The sequence below is a fragment of the Herpailurus yagouaroundi genome, unplaced genomic scaffold, assembly GCF_014898765.1.
Source record: "Herpailurus yagouaroundi ecotype Mexico unplaced genomic scaffold, PumYag 67416, whole genome shotgun sequence".
Classification (NCBI taxonomy): domain Eukaryota; kingdom Metazoa; phylum Chordata; class Mammalia; order Carnivora; family Felidae; genus Herpailurus; species Herpailurus yagouaroundi.
The window spans coordinates 1,245,177-1,261,270 of record NW_024420231.1 but is presented as its reverse complement, the minus strand read 5'-3'; the positions used below and the strand labels follow the sequence as shown (position 1 = coordinate 1,261,270).

At 38.4% G+C, this 16,094-nt stretch overlaps 1 protein-coding gene across 1 annotated transcript in view; it reads right to left on the bottom strand.

Annotated features, from left to right (window-relative positions):
• Positions 1–13,140: 13,140 nt before the first annotated feature.
• Positions 13,141–16,094, bottom strand: part of SLC25A53 (solute carrier family 25 member 53) — a 51,630-nt gene continuing 48,676 nt past the window's right edge. Inside the window, exon 2 of the mRNA XM_040467281.1 lies at positions 13,141–14,389. Coding sequence (XP_040323215.1) covers positions 13,437–14,357 — 921 coding nt within the window. The 5' untranslated portion in view covers positions 14,358–14,389 and the 3' untranslated portion in view covers positions 13,141–13,436. The remainder of the gene's footprint in view (positions 14,390–16,094) is intronic.

Here is a 16,094-nt window from a genome sequence, read left to right as displayed (position 1 = left end):
CATTTATTAGGGTTGTTTGCAGTGAATAACCCTGAGGGATGAATAAACATCTCCCCACAAAGAGTAGGCTTGCTTCTGCTTTCTACAAAAGCAAACTCATTGTTCCTCTCCTGCAATGCAATCCATTATATGTGCAGTTATCCATCATGTGTCCTTTGCAAGTCCCTGGTGGGACTTTGGTTTGTACTGGGAACAGACACAAACCAATATGAAACTCTGGCTACTTCTTTTGCTGTGAATAATAAAAATCTTTTGTCTCTCACACAAGGTTCTCATGTCTTATGCCAGAGTTCATAAAACTATTACAAGTTAATGTGTTAGCTTATATGTAGGGTAAAATCCCAGACCCTGTGCAGTTATTAACAACGATATTTCTCCACTTTTAGATATTTTAAATTTTTTCCTTTATTTTTTTATTAAAATTTATTTTAATGTTTTATTTTTGAGACAGAGAGAGACAGAGCATGAGCAGGGGAGGGGCAGAGAGAGAGGGAGACACAGAATCTGAAGCAGGCTCCAGGCTCCGAGCTGTCAGCACAGAGCCTGATGTGGGGCTCAAACTCACAAACTGGAAGATCATGACCTGAGCCGAAGTCAGACGCCAAACCGACTGAGCCACCTAGGCGCCCCTTAAATTTTTTCCTTTAGTATAACTTTACACTTTTATGCATAATGGCTTGTCCATCTTTGTTAACTATGTTCCTAGCTGCCTTATATATTTGGGGGCTACCATAAATGAGTTATTTTTTCTATTGAATTTTCTAATTGATTTTGAATTCTGCATCCTTGTTACACATCAGTAATGTGACTACTCAAATGGAATAATATATTGTTTCCCTCAATAGACTTTAGACCTTTCTTAAGAGCAAAAACCATGCCTTATTCATGTCACTAGTCTTCCAATGAAACATTTATTGAACATCTACTATGGATCAATTGCTAAATAAGGAATGAAAGGCATATAACCATAAATTAAATAGGATGCCTGCTCTCAAGGAATTTACAAAATGTGAAGAAGACAGCCACATCCACAAAATATTACCATTAAGAAAGTAATATTATGTATCATAGCAGAGATATAAACAAAGTACTGTGGGAGTAGGGGCAATTCACTGTTACTTGGAGGATTCTGGAAGTTCTCATACAATAAGTCGTGTTTGAGTTGGGCCTCAAAAGGTAATCAGGATCTAGACTGGCGAGATGGAAAACAGGGGAAGGGAGATGACTTCTCATACCATGCCTGGCATTCAAGGCCTTACACAATTTAGCCCCAAGCTACCTTTCTAAACACAGCTGTTAAGTTCTCCAAAAAGTAAAAATTAGCTTCTCATCCATTAACCATCTTCCAGATTTATAATCTTTGTGTTCACACCATGTTGCTTTGCATTATAGCATGATGATTAAAAGCAAAAGATCTAGAATCAGACAAACTTGGATTCTGGCCCAGGCTCTACAACTTACTGGCTATGAGATTTGGGTGAAATGAAAATTAATAATTGTTCTTATCTCATGGGACTGTGTGATAAGTTAGATAATTATTATAAAGCTTTGGTATACTACCTGGAACAGGGCATGCACTCAATAAACATTTAACTATTATGAATGTTACCTCTACTTTATCCATTTTTGTGGAATTAATTCTCAAGTCACTTAAAACACACTTATTGTATATCTGCTATGTGTAATAGGTAGCATTAGGTATCATGGAGAACAGAAAGATGAATAAGACCCTAACTCTGCCCCCATTGACCTGTCAAGCAGAAGATATAAAATGTGTACACACAGAAATGTCATGAGGCAAGGTAGATGAAAAGACTTGGATTTTCACTCTGACCTTCCATAGCATGAGGAAGGTAGACCACATGATCACCAAGACTATTTCCAAGTCTAACATCATGATTCTATTACTTCTATGATTGTAAGTGATACATCAAGGTTACTAACTACCAGGGAAGAGTGTAAAAGAGGTTAAACCAAATTCTACCTGGGAGAGTCAAGGATATGTGCATAGAGGAAATGGCATTGAGTTGTGTCATAATACATGGGTATCATTTGGTGAAGGAAGAAATGGGAGCAGTGGAATTGCAGGAAGAGGGGAAATAAGAACAAAGAAAAGTACAGAGTAAACTCAGGGAATAGCCATCAGTCTTGAATCATTGGAACATCAGGATTCATAACTTTTAAGTAGGGAAAAATAAGGTAGAAACTGATGTCAGATCATGAAGAACCTGCAATATCATGTTAAGTGGTTTGGATTTTATCCTATAAGCTGTTTACCTTGTAAGGTGGTGAGAAGTCCTATTACAAAGAGTTGTGGCAGTTGTTTATGTATAAAATAATGAAGGGTTGAACAAGAGCTGCAGGTCTAACAGTAGAAAAAAAAAGGGACAAAAATCGTTTGGCCTTTTCTGTATTCTACTTTGTATGTATTGTTGAATAATTCTTAATCAAATGTTTGTTAAGGACAATGACCATTCATTCATTTCACAAACATTTATTGAGCACCTATAATGTGTGAGACACTCTTCTGGGCACTGAAATACAGTGGTGACTGAGAAGGTCAAGATCTCTAGATGTCTGACTTATTTCACTTAACAAAATACCCTTTCAGTCCATCCATGTCATTGCAAATGGCAAGATTTCATTTTTTTATGGCTGAGTAATATTCCATTGTATATAACATAAACACACACACACATATGTAGATGTAGATGTAGATGTATATACACCACATCTCCTTTATCCATTTACCCATCAACATACACTTAGATCCTTCCCATATCTTTCTATCATAAATAATGTTGCTGTAAACATATATTAGGACTCTTGGTGCTGAAAGTATCAAAAAATTATGATACCACTGGAAGACTAGGGACAGGTTGGTAGAGAAAATAGTGGGTTTGATTTTTGGAATATTATCTTTGGGATGCCAATAATATACCTCTCAAAATGTCAAGTAGGCAGTCGCAAATAGATGTCTTGAGCTTTTTTGTGCTCCATCCCACAGTTCCTCTCCATTAGCATAGTAATTTGTTTAAGGTGTGTTATTTTTTTAAAACAACAAAATTTTGGCATCTTTATAGACAATGGTATATTATATTAATCAATTCATACTACATTATATTAAATATGTCAATATGAGGGATCAACACATATAAACTGTTTATTAACACAAGATATATATTCTCTTTTAAAACAAAACAGGAGAGCATTACCTATAAGAAACCCATTATAATCCCATTACTGAGAATTCTATCTACTGTTAGCAATTTTTAAAAAATTCAACAACTAATAAAAATCCAACAAAAGGTATATTAGACACTTTGAAAAATGTAAAACTTTGATAAAGATTAAAATTACAATCTCAACCGTTATTTTTGCTTACATTAAAACTCAAGTTACTTTTGCTACAATTAAAATCTCAAAAATAATTTTTGTAGAAAATAAAATCTCAGCATCTATTTTTGTAGATATTGGTAAGAACAGTTAGGAAACTCTTGAAGAACAAGTATGAGGTAGGAAGACTTTCCCTACCAGGTATCAAGACTTATTACAAAGATGCAGTAATTGGGGTGCCTGGATGGTTCTGTTAAGCGTCTGACTCTTGGTTCTGGCTCAGGTCATGATCTTACATGTTGGGCTCTGCACTGACAGCGTGGAGCCTGCTTGGGATTCTCTCTCTCCCTCTCTCTGCTCCTCCCCACTCCCTCTCTCTTTCTCTCTCTCAAGATAAATAAATAGAACTTTTGGGATGCCTGGGTGGCTCAGTCGGTTAAGCCCAGAGCCTGCTTTGGATTCTGTGTCTTCCTCTCTCTCTCTGCCCCTCCCCCCTCACACTCTGTCTCTCTTTCCTTCAAAAAGAAATAAACATTAAAAAAAATTATAAATAAATAGAACTTTTAAAAAATTAAAAAATAAAACCAAAGCTGCAGTAAATAAGGCAATGCAATATTGGCACAAGGTTAGAAAAATAGATCAATGGAATAGAATAGAGAGGCCACAAATAGTCCTAAGAATACGTGAACACTTGCTATTTGACAGAGTTGGCATTGTGAATGAGTGGGGAAAGGAGAGATTTTTTGACAAATGATATTGGGGCAATTGAGTATTTATAAGGAAGAAATAAAATTGAACCTCTATTTTCACACCCTGCACAAAAAATAATTCCATGTATATTAAAAACCTAAGGGTAGCGGCACTTGAGTGGCTCAGTTGGTTGAGTGTCAGACTTCGGCTCAGGTCATGATCTCACAGTTTGTGAGTTTGAGCCCCATCTTGGACTCTGTGCTGATAGCTCAGAACCTGGAACCTGCTTCAGATCCTGTGTCTCCCTTTCTTTGCCCCTACCCTTCTTGCTCTTTCTCTCAAAAATAAACATAAAAAAATTAAAAACCTAAGTGTAAAAGGAAAAAAAAATTAGAAATTTTAAATGTTAATATAGATGAAATATCTTCATATTCATATTCATATCAGAATATCTTCTGTTATTGGGGACAGAGAAGGATTTCTTTGAAAAGACACAAAGAAGTACTATGCATAAAGAAAACTTTGACTGTATTATAATTAAGAACTCCTGCTTATTGAAAGATACCATCAAGAAAATTATCAAAATATAAGAGACAAAGTGGGGAAAAACATATGCAACACATATAAAGGACAAAGGACTAAAGTTAAGATATATAAATAACTCCTACAAATTAATTTGAAAAAGTACACTACCAAATAGAAAAAAAGAATGTCAAATGTTTTGAATAAATTATTCACAAAATAATAAACCATAATGTCCAATAGGAAAATTAAATGATGCTCAACATCATTAATAATCAGGAGAATAAAATTGTGAGAGTCCATTTTACACTTATTAGATTGGCTAAAATTAAAGTCTGATACAACTGTTGGCCAGCAGGGAGAGCAATAGGAAATGTTAGACATTGCTAGTAAGGGTGTAAATTGGTACGTGCCCTTAGGAAAAGTTAGGCACAATCTCCTAACGTTGAAGGTGCCCATACAGTATAAACCAGCAATTCCACTCTTAAGTAAATATCCTAGAGACACTTGTGTTTATGTACATTACCAAGAATATTCATGGTAGCACTGTTTTTTCAACAGTCAACAACTAGAAACAATCAGAATGTTTCTTAAAGTAATTATGGATAAATTGTGGTATATTCATACAATGGTATGTACAACAATAAAAGTGAAATAACCGGGGCACCTGTGTGGCCCAGTCGATTAAGCACCCAACTCTTGATCTCAGCTCAGGTCTAGAGCTCAGGGTCATGAGTTCAATCTCTCACTGGGCTCCCTGCCTTGGGGCTCCACCTTGGGCATGAAGCCTACTTTTTAAAAAAGATGTGAAATAACCAAACAACAATAGGATACTACACACCTATTAGAATGACCAAAATTCAAAACACTGACAATACCAAATGTTGATGAAGATGTGGAGCAGCAGGAACTCTCATTCGTTGCTGGTAAGAATGTAAAATGGTACAGCCACTTTGGAAGACAGTTTGACAGTTTTTTATAATATTAAACATATGCTTACCATACAATCCACCAATTGTTCTCCTTGGTATTTATCCAAAGGAGATGAAATCTTATATCCACTCAAAAACCTGCACGTGGATGTTTATAACAGTTTTATTCATAGCTGGCAAAACTTGGAAGCAACCCAGATGCACTTCAGTAGATGAATGAATTAATAAACTGTGATGCATCCAGACAATCGAATATTATTGTCAAGCCACAAAAGCACATAGAGGAAACTTAAATGAATATTACTAAGTGAAAGAAGTCTATCTAGAGAGTGCCAAAGATGATGGTGTAGTAAAAGGACCCTAAGTTCCTCTTGTCCCATGAACACAACTAGATAACTATCAAATCATCCTAAATACCCCAGAAATCAGCCTGAAGAGTGACAGAACAAAATCCACAACTAACGGGAGAGAAGAGGCAATATCAAATGCCAAGATGAAAGAATTTATCCCAAGTGAAAGAACAAGATAAGACCATGGCCATATATCTAAGTGAAACAGATACAAGTAATATGCCAGATGGACAATTTAAATCAACAATCATAAGGATACTCACTGGACTTGAGAAAAGAATAGAAGACATCAGTGAGACCTTTACAACATACAATAAGAGTTAAACTTACAACTTACAATGAATTAAAAAAAATAATCATTTGGAGATGAACAATGCAATAAATGAGAGTGGAAACAGATTTGGTGCAATGAATAGCAGGCCAGAAAAAGGAGAGGAATGAATTAGTGACCTAGAAGACAAACTAATGAAAATAATGAAGCTGAGCAAAAGAGGAGAAAGAATTATGCAACACAAGAATAGATTTTGGGAACTCAGTGACTACATCAAGTATAATAGCATTTGTATTATAGGAGTCCCAGAAGAAGAGAGAGAAAGGGGGGCAGAAAATTTATTTCAGTAAATAATAGCAGAAAACTTCTCTAATCTGGAGGGAAAAAAACAGGCATCCAGATCTGGGAGGCACAGAAAACTCCCATCAAAATCAACAAAAGCAGACCAACACTAAAACATATTGTAATTACATTTGCAAAATATAGTGATAAAGAAAGAAAAAGCAGCAAGACAAAAGAAGTAACAAGGGAAAATCCATAAGGCTAGCTGGAGATTTCCCAACAGAAACTTGGCAGGCCAGAAGGAACTGGCATGATATATTCAAAGTGCTGAATCGGAAAATATGCAGCCAAGAATACTCTATTCAGCAAGGCTATCATTCAGTATAGAAGGAGAGAAAAAGAGTTTCCCAAACAAAAGCTAAAGGAATTCCTGACCACTAAACCAGCCCTGCAAGAAATATTAAAGGGAACTCTCTGAATGGAAAGGAGAGACCAAAAGTGACAAAGACAAGAAAGGATCAGAGAAAATCTCCAAACACAAGGACAAAACAAGTAATAAAATGGCAATAAATACATATCTATTAATAATTACTTTGAATGTAAATGGACTAAACTCTCCAATCAAAAGACACATAGGATGCCATGGGGAGACTGGATGTCTCAGTTGGTTAAGCTTCTGACTCCATTTCGGCTCAGGTCATTATCTCATGGTCCATGAGATCCAGCCCCATGTCAGAGCCCCTGCTTGGGTCCTTCTCTCTCCCTCTCTCTCTGCCCCTCCTCCACTGGCTATGAGTGCTCTCTCTCTCTCTCTCTCAAAATAAATAAACCTTTTTTAAAAAAGACATAGGATGTCAGAATGGGTAAAAAAAAAAAAAAAAGACAAGACCCATCTTTATGCTGACTACAAGAAGCAAATTTTAGACCTACAGACACATACAGATTGAAAGTGAGGGGATGGAGAAACATTAATACCCAAATGGATGTCAAAAGAAAGTTGGAGTAGCAGTGCTTATATAGGATAAACTAGACTTTTTTGTTGTTGTATTGTTTTTACCTGCTTTGGTATCAGGGTAGTATTGGCCTCATGGAATGATTTTGAATGTGCTCCCTCTATTCTATTACTTTTAAGATTTTGCTAAAAATTGTCATTAAATTTGTTTTAGTGTTTGGTAGAATTCACCAATGAAACCATGTGGTCTTGGGCTTTTCTGTGCTGGGAGATTTTTGATTCCTAATTCAACCATCATTCTTCTTATTGGTCTAAGACGATTTCCTATTTCTTGGATATAAGATTCATGATTCAGTCTTGGTTACTTGTGCGTGTTTAGGAATTATTTGGGTTTTTTCTAAGTTATCTGAATTATTAGTATATAATTGTTTATAGTAATATGTTATCACACTATATATTTCTGTGTTATCTTTTGTACTCTTTTCCATTTCTCATTTCAGTTTTTGAGTCTTCTTTCTTTTTTTCTTAGTTAATGTAGTTAAAGCATTGCCAATTTTGTTTTGTTTGGAAAACTGGTCGTTACTTTCAATGTTATGTTATTATTTACTCTGGTCTCTATTTTTTCCTGATTTTTCTTTGTCCAAACCCATAGAACATACGACACTAAGTATGAACCCTAAAGTAAACTATGGACTTTGGGTGATAATGATGTATCAATGTAGGTACAGCAATTGCAACAAAGGTATCAGTATGGTGTGGGATGTTGATAATACTGGAGGCTATGTACGTGTGGGAGCAGGGAGTAGATGGGAACTCTCTGTACCTTCCCTTTGACTCTAAAACTGTTCTAAGAAACAAAGAATTTTTAAGTAAATTTATCACAATTTTTTTTTCAACGTTTATTTATTTTTGCGACAGAGAGAGACAGAGCATGAACGGGGGAGGGGCAGAGAGAGAGGGAGACACAGAATCGGAAACAGGCTCCAGGCTCTGAGCCATCAGCCCAGAGCCTGCCGCGGGGCTCGAACTCCCGGACAGTGAGATCGTGACCTGGCTGAAGTCGGACGCTCAACCGACTGCGCCACCCAGGCGCCCCAATTTATCACAATTTTTAAAAAAGAAATAACATTACAGTTACCTGCAACAACATGGATGGATCTCACAAATAATGTGGAGTGAAACAAGGTAGTCACAATTCCAAATACATAAATTATATAAAGCTGAAATATCTGTAAAACAAAACTGTTTACAGAATCTTATATAGAAGATAAACTTATAAAGAAAAGCAAAGAAATGATATCACAATAGTCACGGGTTACCTCTAGGATGGAGAGAAGAAGGCCATCAGTGGTGGGGGACTGGAGGCAGGAAAAATGAGGGGGTGGAAGTTATCAAGATGTTGTATTTCTTGTCTTGGGTGGTCATTACATGGGTGATTATAAATGTTCTTTTAACTGGAAGCTCTCTTCTGAATGCTTCTCTTTTCTTAATAAAATGGAAAGCAAGGTCAACAACTACGAATCAGGAGGGGTGAGGAAGTGTTGAAGATTTGAGGAAAAAAAAAGGTGGTATGAAAGAAACAGAAATGGGAGAATATATGGAAATATAGTATTTATTTATTTATTTATGAACACTTCTCACTTTTTTCCTGATTTATTATGCTGCTTTTTCTCTCATATGGAACATTATTTTATTATCTTTAATATACTATACTATATGCAGTTGTTACAAAAATGTAGTTAAATTATAATACCATATAATGTTTAAAAATAAATTTTAAGAGCAAACTGAAGTCTTAATAAACCATATAACAATAATAGTAATATATTAGTTCTTATTTCACCTTGAGCTTTAGAAAACCTCATATAGTTTATATTTAGACAAAGATATACAGGGCTCATATGGAGATTTTTATTCTTTTTCTTTCAACTTTTTATACTAAGCAACTTTAGCACTAAATTCTACATTTTATGAGTTTTAAACATACATAGGTATTTATTACCTCCTGGTTTATCTCAAATCCAAAAGTCATTTTTTAAATGTCAGAGAATATAACCACATTTACATCACAAAACTAAATATGGATATTTAAAATTCCTGGGGCATGGCTGGGTGGCTCAGTCAGTTAAGTGTCTGGCTTCTTCTGCCCAGGTCATGATCTCACAGTTCCTTAGTTCAAGCCTTGCATTGGCTCTCTGGTGTCAGCACAGAGCCCGCTTCAGCTTCTATCCCCGTCTCTCTCTGCCCCTTCCCCACTACATGCTTTCTCTGTCTCTGTCTCAAAAATAATGATGAAAAAAATTTAAATTACTAGAAAACTATTACACTCTTAAACTTTGCTCAGAAGACTTAAAATGGAAAAAGATATGTAATTTTGCTTAGGTTCTTAAATGAAGCAATTTGTAAAAATCAATTATTTAAATTATAACATGCTTTAGTTGTAAATTCATGTTAATATTAGAATTGCATAGCTTCAATTATTAACACAATGTAAATCCGAAGTTTCTATAAAGGCAAATATAGTACATTTAAACAATTGCCACCAATGTAACTTTAAAATATGCCATGAACTTTCATTTTCTAATATTCTATAGCTATTCCTCAGCATGGAGTTACATCCTGATCAACCCATCATAAGCTGAAAATATCTTATGTCAAAAATGTATTTAATACACCCTGCCTACTGAACATCATAGCCTAGCCTAGCCTACCTAAAACGTGAACACTCACATTAGCTTACAGCTAGAAAAAATCATCTAACACAAAGCCTATTTTGTAATAAAATGTCGAATACCTCATGTAATTTGTTGAATACTGAACTGAAAGTTAGAAATATAATGGCTGTGTGGGTACAGAATGGTTGTCAGTGTATTAATTGCTTACCCTCGTGATCTTGTGGCTGACTGGGAGCCTCAACTCTTTGCTGCAGCCCAGCTCACATTAGTATCTACCACACATCACTAGCCTGGAAAAGATCAACATTCAAAATTCAAAGTGCAGTTTCTACTGAATACCTATTGCTTTCACACCATCATAAAGTCAAAAAATCCTAAGCTGAATCACTGTTAATTTGGGGATCGTCTATATAGTAACTGTGCCACTGTCATAGAGTTAAAACACAGTCTTTGAAAATTTCAATCTACAAATATTGAATCAAGAAATATTAAAATTGCAACTCTGGGTAGTTCAGGCAAAAATACTGTGTCTGTGTGTGTGTGTGTGTGTGTGTGTGTGTGTGTGTGTAGGTAGGTAGAGAATGAATGTTCAGTAAAGCAAATGCGCTAAAATGTTAACAGGGGAATTTGAATAAAGGGTATGTGGGTGTTCTTTAAACTTGACTTACACTAGCAACTTTTCTATAAGTTTGAAATTACAGTTTCAAGAAGTTTGAAACTTCTAAATAAGTTAAAATGAATAAAGGGACATGAACTGACACAGTGGCATAAGTGGAAATCGACATTGTACTTGGTAATAAATGCATCTCTTGGATTAAAACGTGGGGGAGTACAGTAGTTTATCTCCTTTTCAGCTTAAAAACCAAAGCTATAGGGGCGCCTGGGTGGATCAGTTGGTTGAGCGTCCAGCTCTTGGTTTCGGCTCAGGTCATGACCTCACAGTTTCATGGGTTCGAGCCCCATGTCAGGCTCCATGCTGACGGTGGGGAGACTGCTTGGGATTCTGTCTCCCTCTCTCTCTCTGTCCCTCCCCTACTTGTGCTGACTTGTCTCTGTCACAATAAATAAGTAAACTTAAAAATTAAAAAAAAAAAAAAGCTATATGGGTGCCTGTGTGGCTCAGTCCATCTGACTTTGGCTCAGGTCATGATCTCATGGTCTATGAGCTGGAGCCCCACATCAGGTAAGCCCCATTTCTCTCTCTTCCTTTCTCTCTCTCTGTCTGCCCCTCGCTCACTTGTGCCCTATCTCAAAAAAAAAAAAAAGCTATAGGCTAAGTTACAAATTTTTAAGAAATATTTCGTTTCTTCTGAGAGTTAGAAGGAATACATAGATATAACTATGCTGAAATATCACTAGCTGCTGTTCTATTTTTCCTTTCCTTGTACAGACCCCATGTTCCCTGCCCTTAAATCCACCAGCAGAGCACTGTCCTACCCCATCCAAATCTGCACAAGGATCAGATGTGGGAACTCATCTACAGCTCTTTTGGACCACCCATTTTCTGTTGACCTTGTGGGCAAATGCTCTCTGATCTCATACTGCCTACTGCTGTATCTTTAATTTCTATGATGTTAAGTGAGGAATTCTCACTGCTAGGATCTATAAGTAGGTCATTTTAAATGACAGATTCAGTTAGGTAAGGAGGTGCAAGTGGAGGTCACTATCATGATATTATCTCCAAAGGGAAAACTGCAACATACGTCATCTTGGAAATCTTCAAAATTCTGGAGTTGAAATGAATGGGATAGTTATGCAATGTGTTTCTGTTTGCGAAATTTTAGTTCCTGTGGTGTTGCTAATAGCAAACATGCCATCAATAACACAAACTCATCAAATGTTCTAGTTAATAGTCATTTATTATTATTATCAGCAGCAGCATTATCATTAGCACAAAACTAAATCCACTAATAAAAGAAAACAAAATCACACCTCAAAGGTATGTGTCTTGCTGACAGTGAGTCAATAACATCATTTTCATGTACAAGGGACAGCACCCTGAGGATAAAGATCATATCACAGCTTGACAATCAATTCGGTAATCAGCCAACATTATTGAGCACCTAGGCACAATGGGAGATTTTAAAATGCATACAAGAATTCCTGCTTTCAAGGAGTTTTACAGTCTAGTAGGAGGTATTGAAGAACATCAAGAAGAACACAGGGCACCATGAGATCAGTGACATAATGGAATCAGTGCCATATATGAAGTGTTATTGGAAAGGGGCATCACTAGAGACTAATGTAACATTCAGTTATGGGAAATCAGAAGAGTCTCCACAGAGAAGGTGGCATGTGAGCTAGGCTTTGAGGACCTGGAAGGGTTTTGGCAGACTAGCATGTGGGGAACAGATACTGCAGGTGGAGAAATAGTGTGGGCCAAAGCACTGCCATGGGAAAGTTCATGGCATTTTGGGGGAGAGAACAATAGTTCAGTTTGGCTGGTTGTATGGGATCTATGTAAGTGGTAGTGGTGTGATAAAATGCTGCAAGTTATATGGAGACCATATTTTGAATAGCTTTGAACTACAGGCTAAGATTTCTGATATGTATGTCACTGTAACTGTATTTATCCACACAATAAAATATGCAATTATTTGTGAAGAGATATGGTCATTTCACTTCCAGATTTATTAGGGAAACTCAAGTGGTTTCTAGGCAGTGTTATTGCCCTGCTATCAAAAATATACTGGCAGATAATACCAAGCAATCTATAGTAAATTTTTCTCATGACCTAAATCTCTTCCCTCAAAGTCTATTCCTTCCATCTAGCGACATAAGTGACAATACTTCTTCCCACCCCTATATCCAGCCCCATCAGTTCTTATGACATCTGATCAGTTGAGGCAAGCCTAATTTAGGATTTCCAACCACGAATGCCAGCCTGACTGAAACAAGAACCTACAGCCCTGAGAAGTGAGAGTGATGGTGGCAGGGGTAGTGAACAATATCATGAAAATGCGGTCATCTGAGATGTTCTATGGAATCTGCATCCTAAGTCAAGCATAGTTCTTTGAAATTGGAGTATCTGGTCCTCCACTAAGTTTAGTCCAAAGGACAACTGGAGGGGTCCCAGAACTCACAGTGCCTAACTAAGGTCATCTTTTAAAGTTTTACTCTTATTGTCAAGGAATTATTTAAAGGAATGACATTTCACCTGGGTCACAAGCTTTTTTAAGGGCCTCCTGGGTCTGAGGCTGTTGAAGCTGTGGATGGACTGGGGTGACTTTCTTTTTTCTGGCCAAGGAACCCTGTTGGGCTTTGTCTTTGCCCAACAGGCTGGTGGTTGACAACTTCTCCCATGCACTCACAGTTCAAAGATGCTAAACAGTTGTTGCATTAGGTAACCAAGCCAAAGATGTAAGCTATTTAGACCAACTGGGAAGGCTTAGGATAACAAAGTTGCCATGGCCACACTTTCTACAGTTAGTCTTTCAGCTCTTTCCTGGAATGATATCTCCTCTGCAGGAAGTCATGGATAGCAGTAGTGAGGCCCCATGTCACGCTGGACCTTAGGATGACCAGGGAGCCGCCACGGTAGATGAGGAACACCTTTCGGCCCCGAGTGTCCCACACGTCCTGGGCAGAGGCCCATAGGCTTGGCATTCTTTGCCAGCCAATATGGGACTGCATATTGGCCACTAGCACAATCAAAGGATACAGAACTAGGCAGGTGATTGTTCCATTGACACTCCCAGACACTAAGGCAGGAACCCAATGGGGCAGGCCTTGCTCTGCCAAGCCATCCTGGATGGGGTCTTTGAAGGAAAAATACAGAGCACTCCCTAGGCTGTTCCTGAGAAGGACAGGCCAGAAACCACGATAGTATCCCAGTGACAGCCGCCCCCAAAGCCCATAAGAGTTGAATTCCTTGAGAATGCTGAAGGTGCTGGGGAAGCGAGCTTGCTTGCGACCATCCTGGAGCACATTTTGCACCCTTTCAAAGGGGCTCAGTGCCACAGCCTCCACCACACCAGACATGAGCCCTGCAGTCCAGCGGTGTCCCAGTGAGTGTGGCCCAATAGGGGAGAGAGAACACAGCAGGCTATCATAAGTCCCAAACAGTAGAGTCCCTTGCAATGTCTTGGAGAGAAGAGGTGGGTATATTCCCCGGTAGAAGTATTGAGGGCCTTCATGCCAAAGCTGTCGCACAGCCTCTGACACCACCATAGCATGTATCTGTTGACGGAACACAACCTTATAGATAGGGAAGGTCAGAAAAGTAGACATAAAGTTGGAAATGGCCCCAAGGGCATAGGCCTGGGAATGCCAGCTTTTCTTTCCTGGAGACTCTGCTCGTGTCCTGTGCTGAAGTTCCTTTCTAGGAGAGTGGTTCTGTTCTGCCATGCTGAAGACAACTGGGTGCAGATGGAAGAAAACTGGCAAGAGTGGGAAAAAAAAGAGGTTACTGACCACTTAAATCTGTTGGTGGCATTTTCGTTACTTACAAACAGAGTCCCAAGAAACTTAGCTCTAAGGAAACAAGCAACACTTTGGATGAGTTTCTGAGAAATATTTCTTAAGAAATCGTTCATCAGCCTCAAATTAAAACAAAGGAAGTGTTGGAGCACCTAGGTGGCTCAACCAGTTAAGCTTCCAACTCCTCTTCTTTTTTTTTAAGTGTTGGTGAGAATGTAGAGAAATTGGAACTCTTTTTTTAATGTTTATTTATTTTTGAGAGAGAGAGAGAAAGCAGGGAAGGGTCGGGGGTGGGGTGGGGAACTGAGGATCCAAAGCAGGCTCCATCCTGTAAGCACCGAGCCCAGGCCTGCTGCTATGGGGCTCGAACCCACAGAACCAGGAGATCATGACCTGAGCCAAGGTCAGACATTCAACCGAATGAGCCACCCAGGTGCCCCGAGTGTCTGACTCTTGATTTCAGCTCTGGTCATGATCTCACAGTTCGTGAGATGCAGCCCCACCAGGCTCCACACTAACAGCACAGTGGAGACTGCTTAGGATTCTCTCTCTCCCTCTCTCTCTCTCTGCCCCTTCTCCTCTTGTTCTCTCTCTTTCTCTCTCAAAATAAGCATTAAAAAAAAGCCAAGTTTTTTTTTTTCTGAACAGAGTCACCTGTGCAGTGGTTTACCAATAAATCAAATATTCTAATATTCAAAGAAGGTTTGTGATTGAAGAAAATAAAATTGGGAAAACAGGGCTCCAAAACATATTGCATTCAACTTTCACCACATGAAATTTTGCATTTGGTAAACTGCTACAATAAGTTGCTATTCTCTTTCCAAAAAGTGGTACTATCTCAAAGAAGCAGAAAGGCATTCAGAAGTTGTATTCCAATACTTTCTCTAAAAGCTGGTAGTAAATCTGGGGAGTGGGGAATCTCCCTCGTCTCTCTGCCTGCAGATTCCTAACACTGTTGTAACTGTTTCATTAGCAATGCCCTGCCCCCACCCAACTGAGGAACAGAGAGAGTAGCTGTTCCTGGAAGGTCAGCACCAAAAATCTCTATACCTGACAATTTCCAAGCCTATCCTTGCAGACCTGTAGCTATATAATAGAGCAGGGATTTTCAGTCTTGACACATGTGACATTTTTGACCAGACAATTCTTTGTTGTAGGTGTCTGTCCTGTGCATTATAGAACGTTTAGCAGCATCCTGGCCTCCACTCACTGAATGCCAGTAGCACAAGGTGGGATCAACCCAGCAATAATATAATTATCTCCAGACATTGCCATATGTCCCCTGGGAAGCAAAATCACCACTAGTTCAGAATCAATGTACTAGAGGAAAGACAGTACAAGGGCACCAAACTACTGATCCCACTGCAGAAATGGCTGGGAGCTGATGGGGTAGATGAGAGGCAACTGGGGATCCAGGACACATGAAGGAAACTCAGGACCAAGAAGAAATGAATGCTCAGCGTAGATCTGAGACCCTGAGGGGGTTTGTGAGGAAGGAAATATGGCTGAGAGGACAGAGTGTGGCACGGTGGAAGGTAGTGTGTGGAGGAGAGGAAGCATAGAGCTGTAGAGATTGGGGGAGGAGAAGACAGGGAGAGGAGGGGAGGGCACCTTGACCGGGCAGGGGATTCACATCTAGACTGGTAGGAATGGCAGACTCTGGAG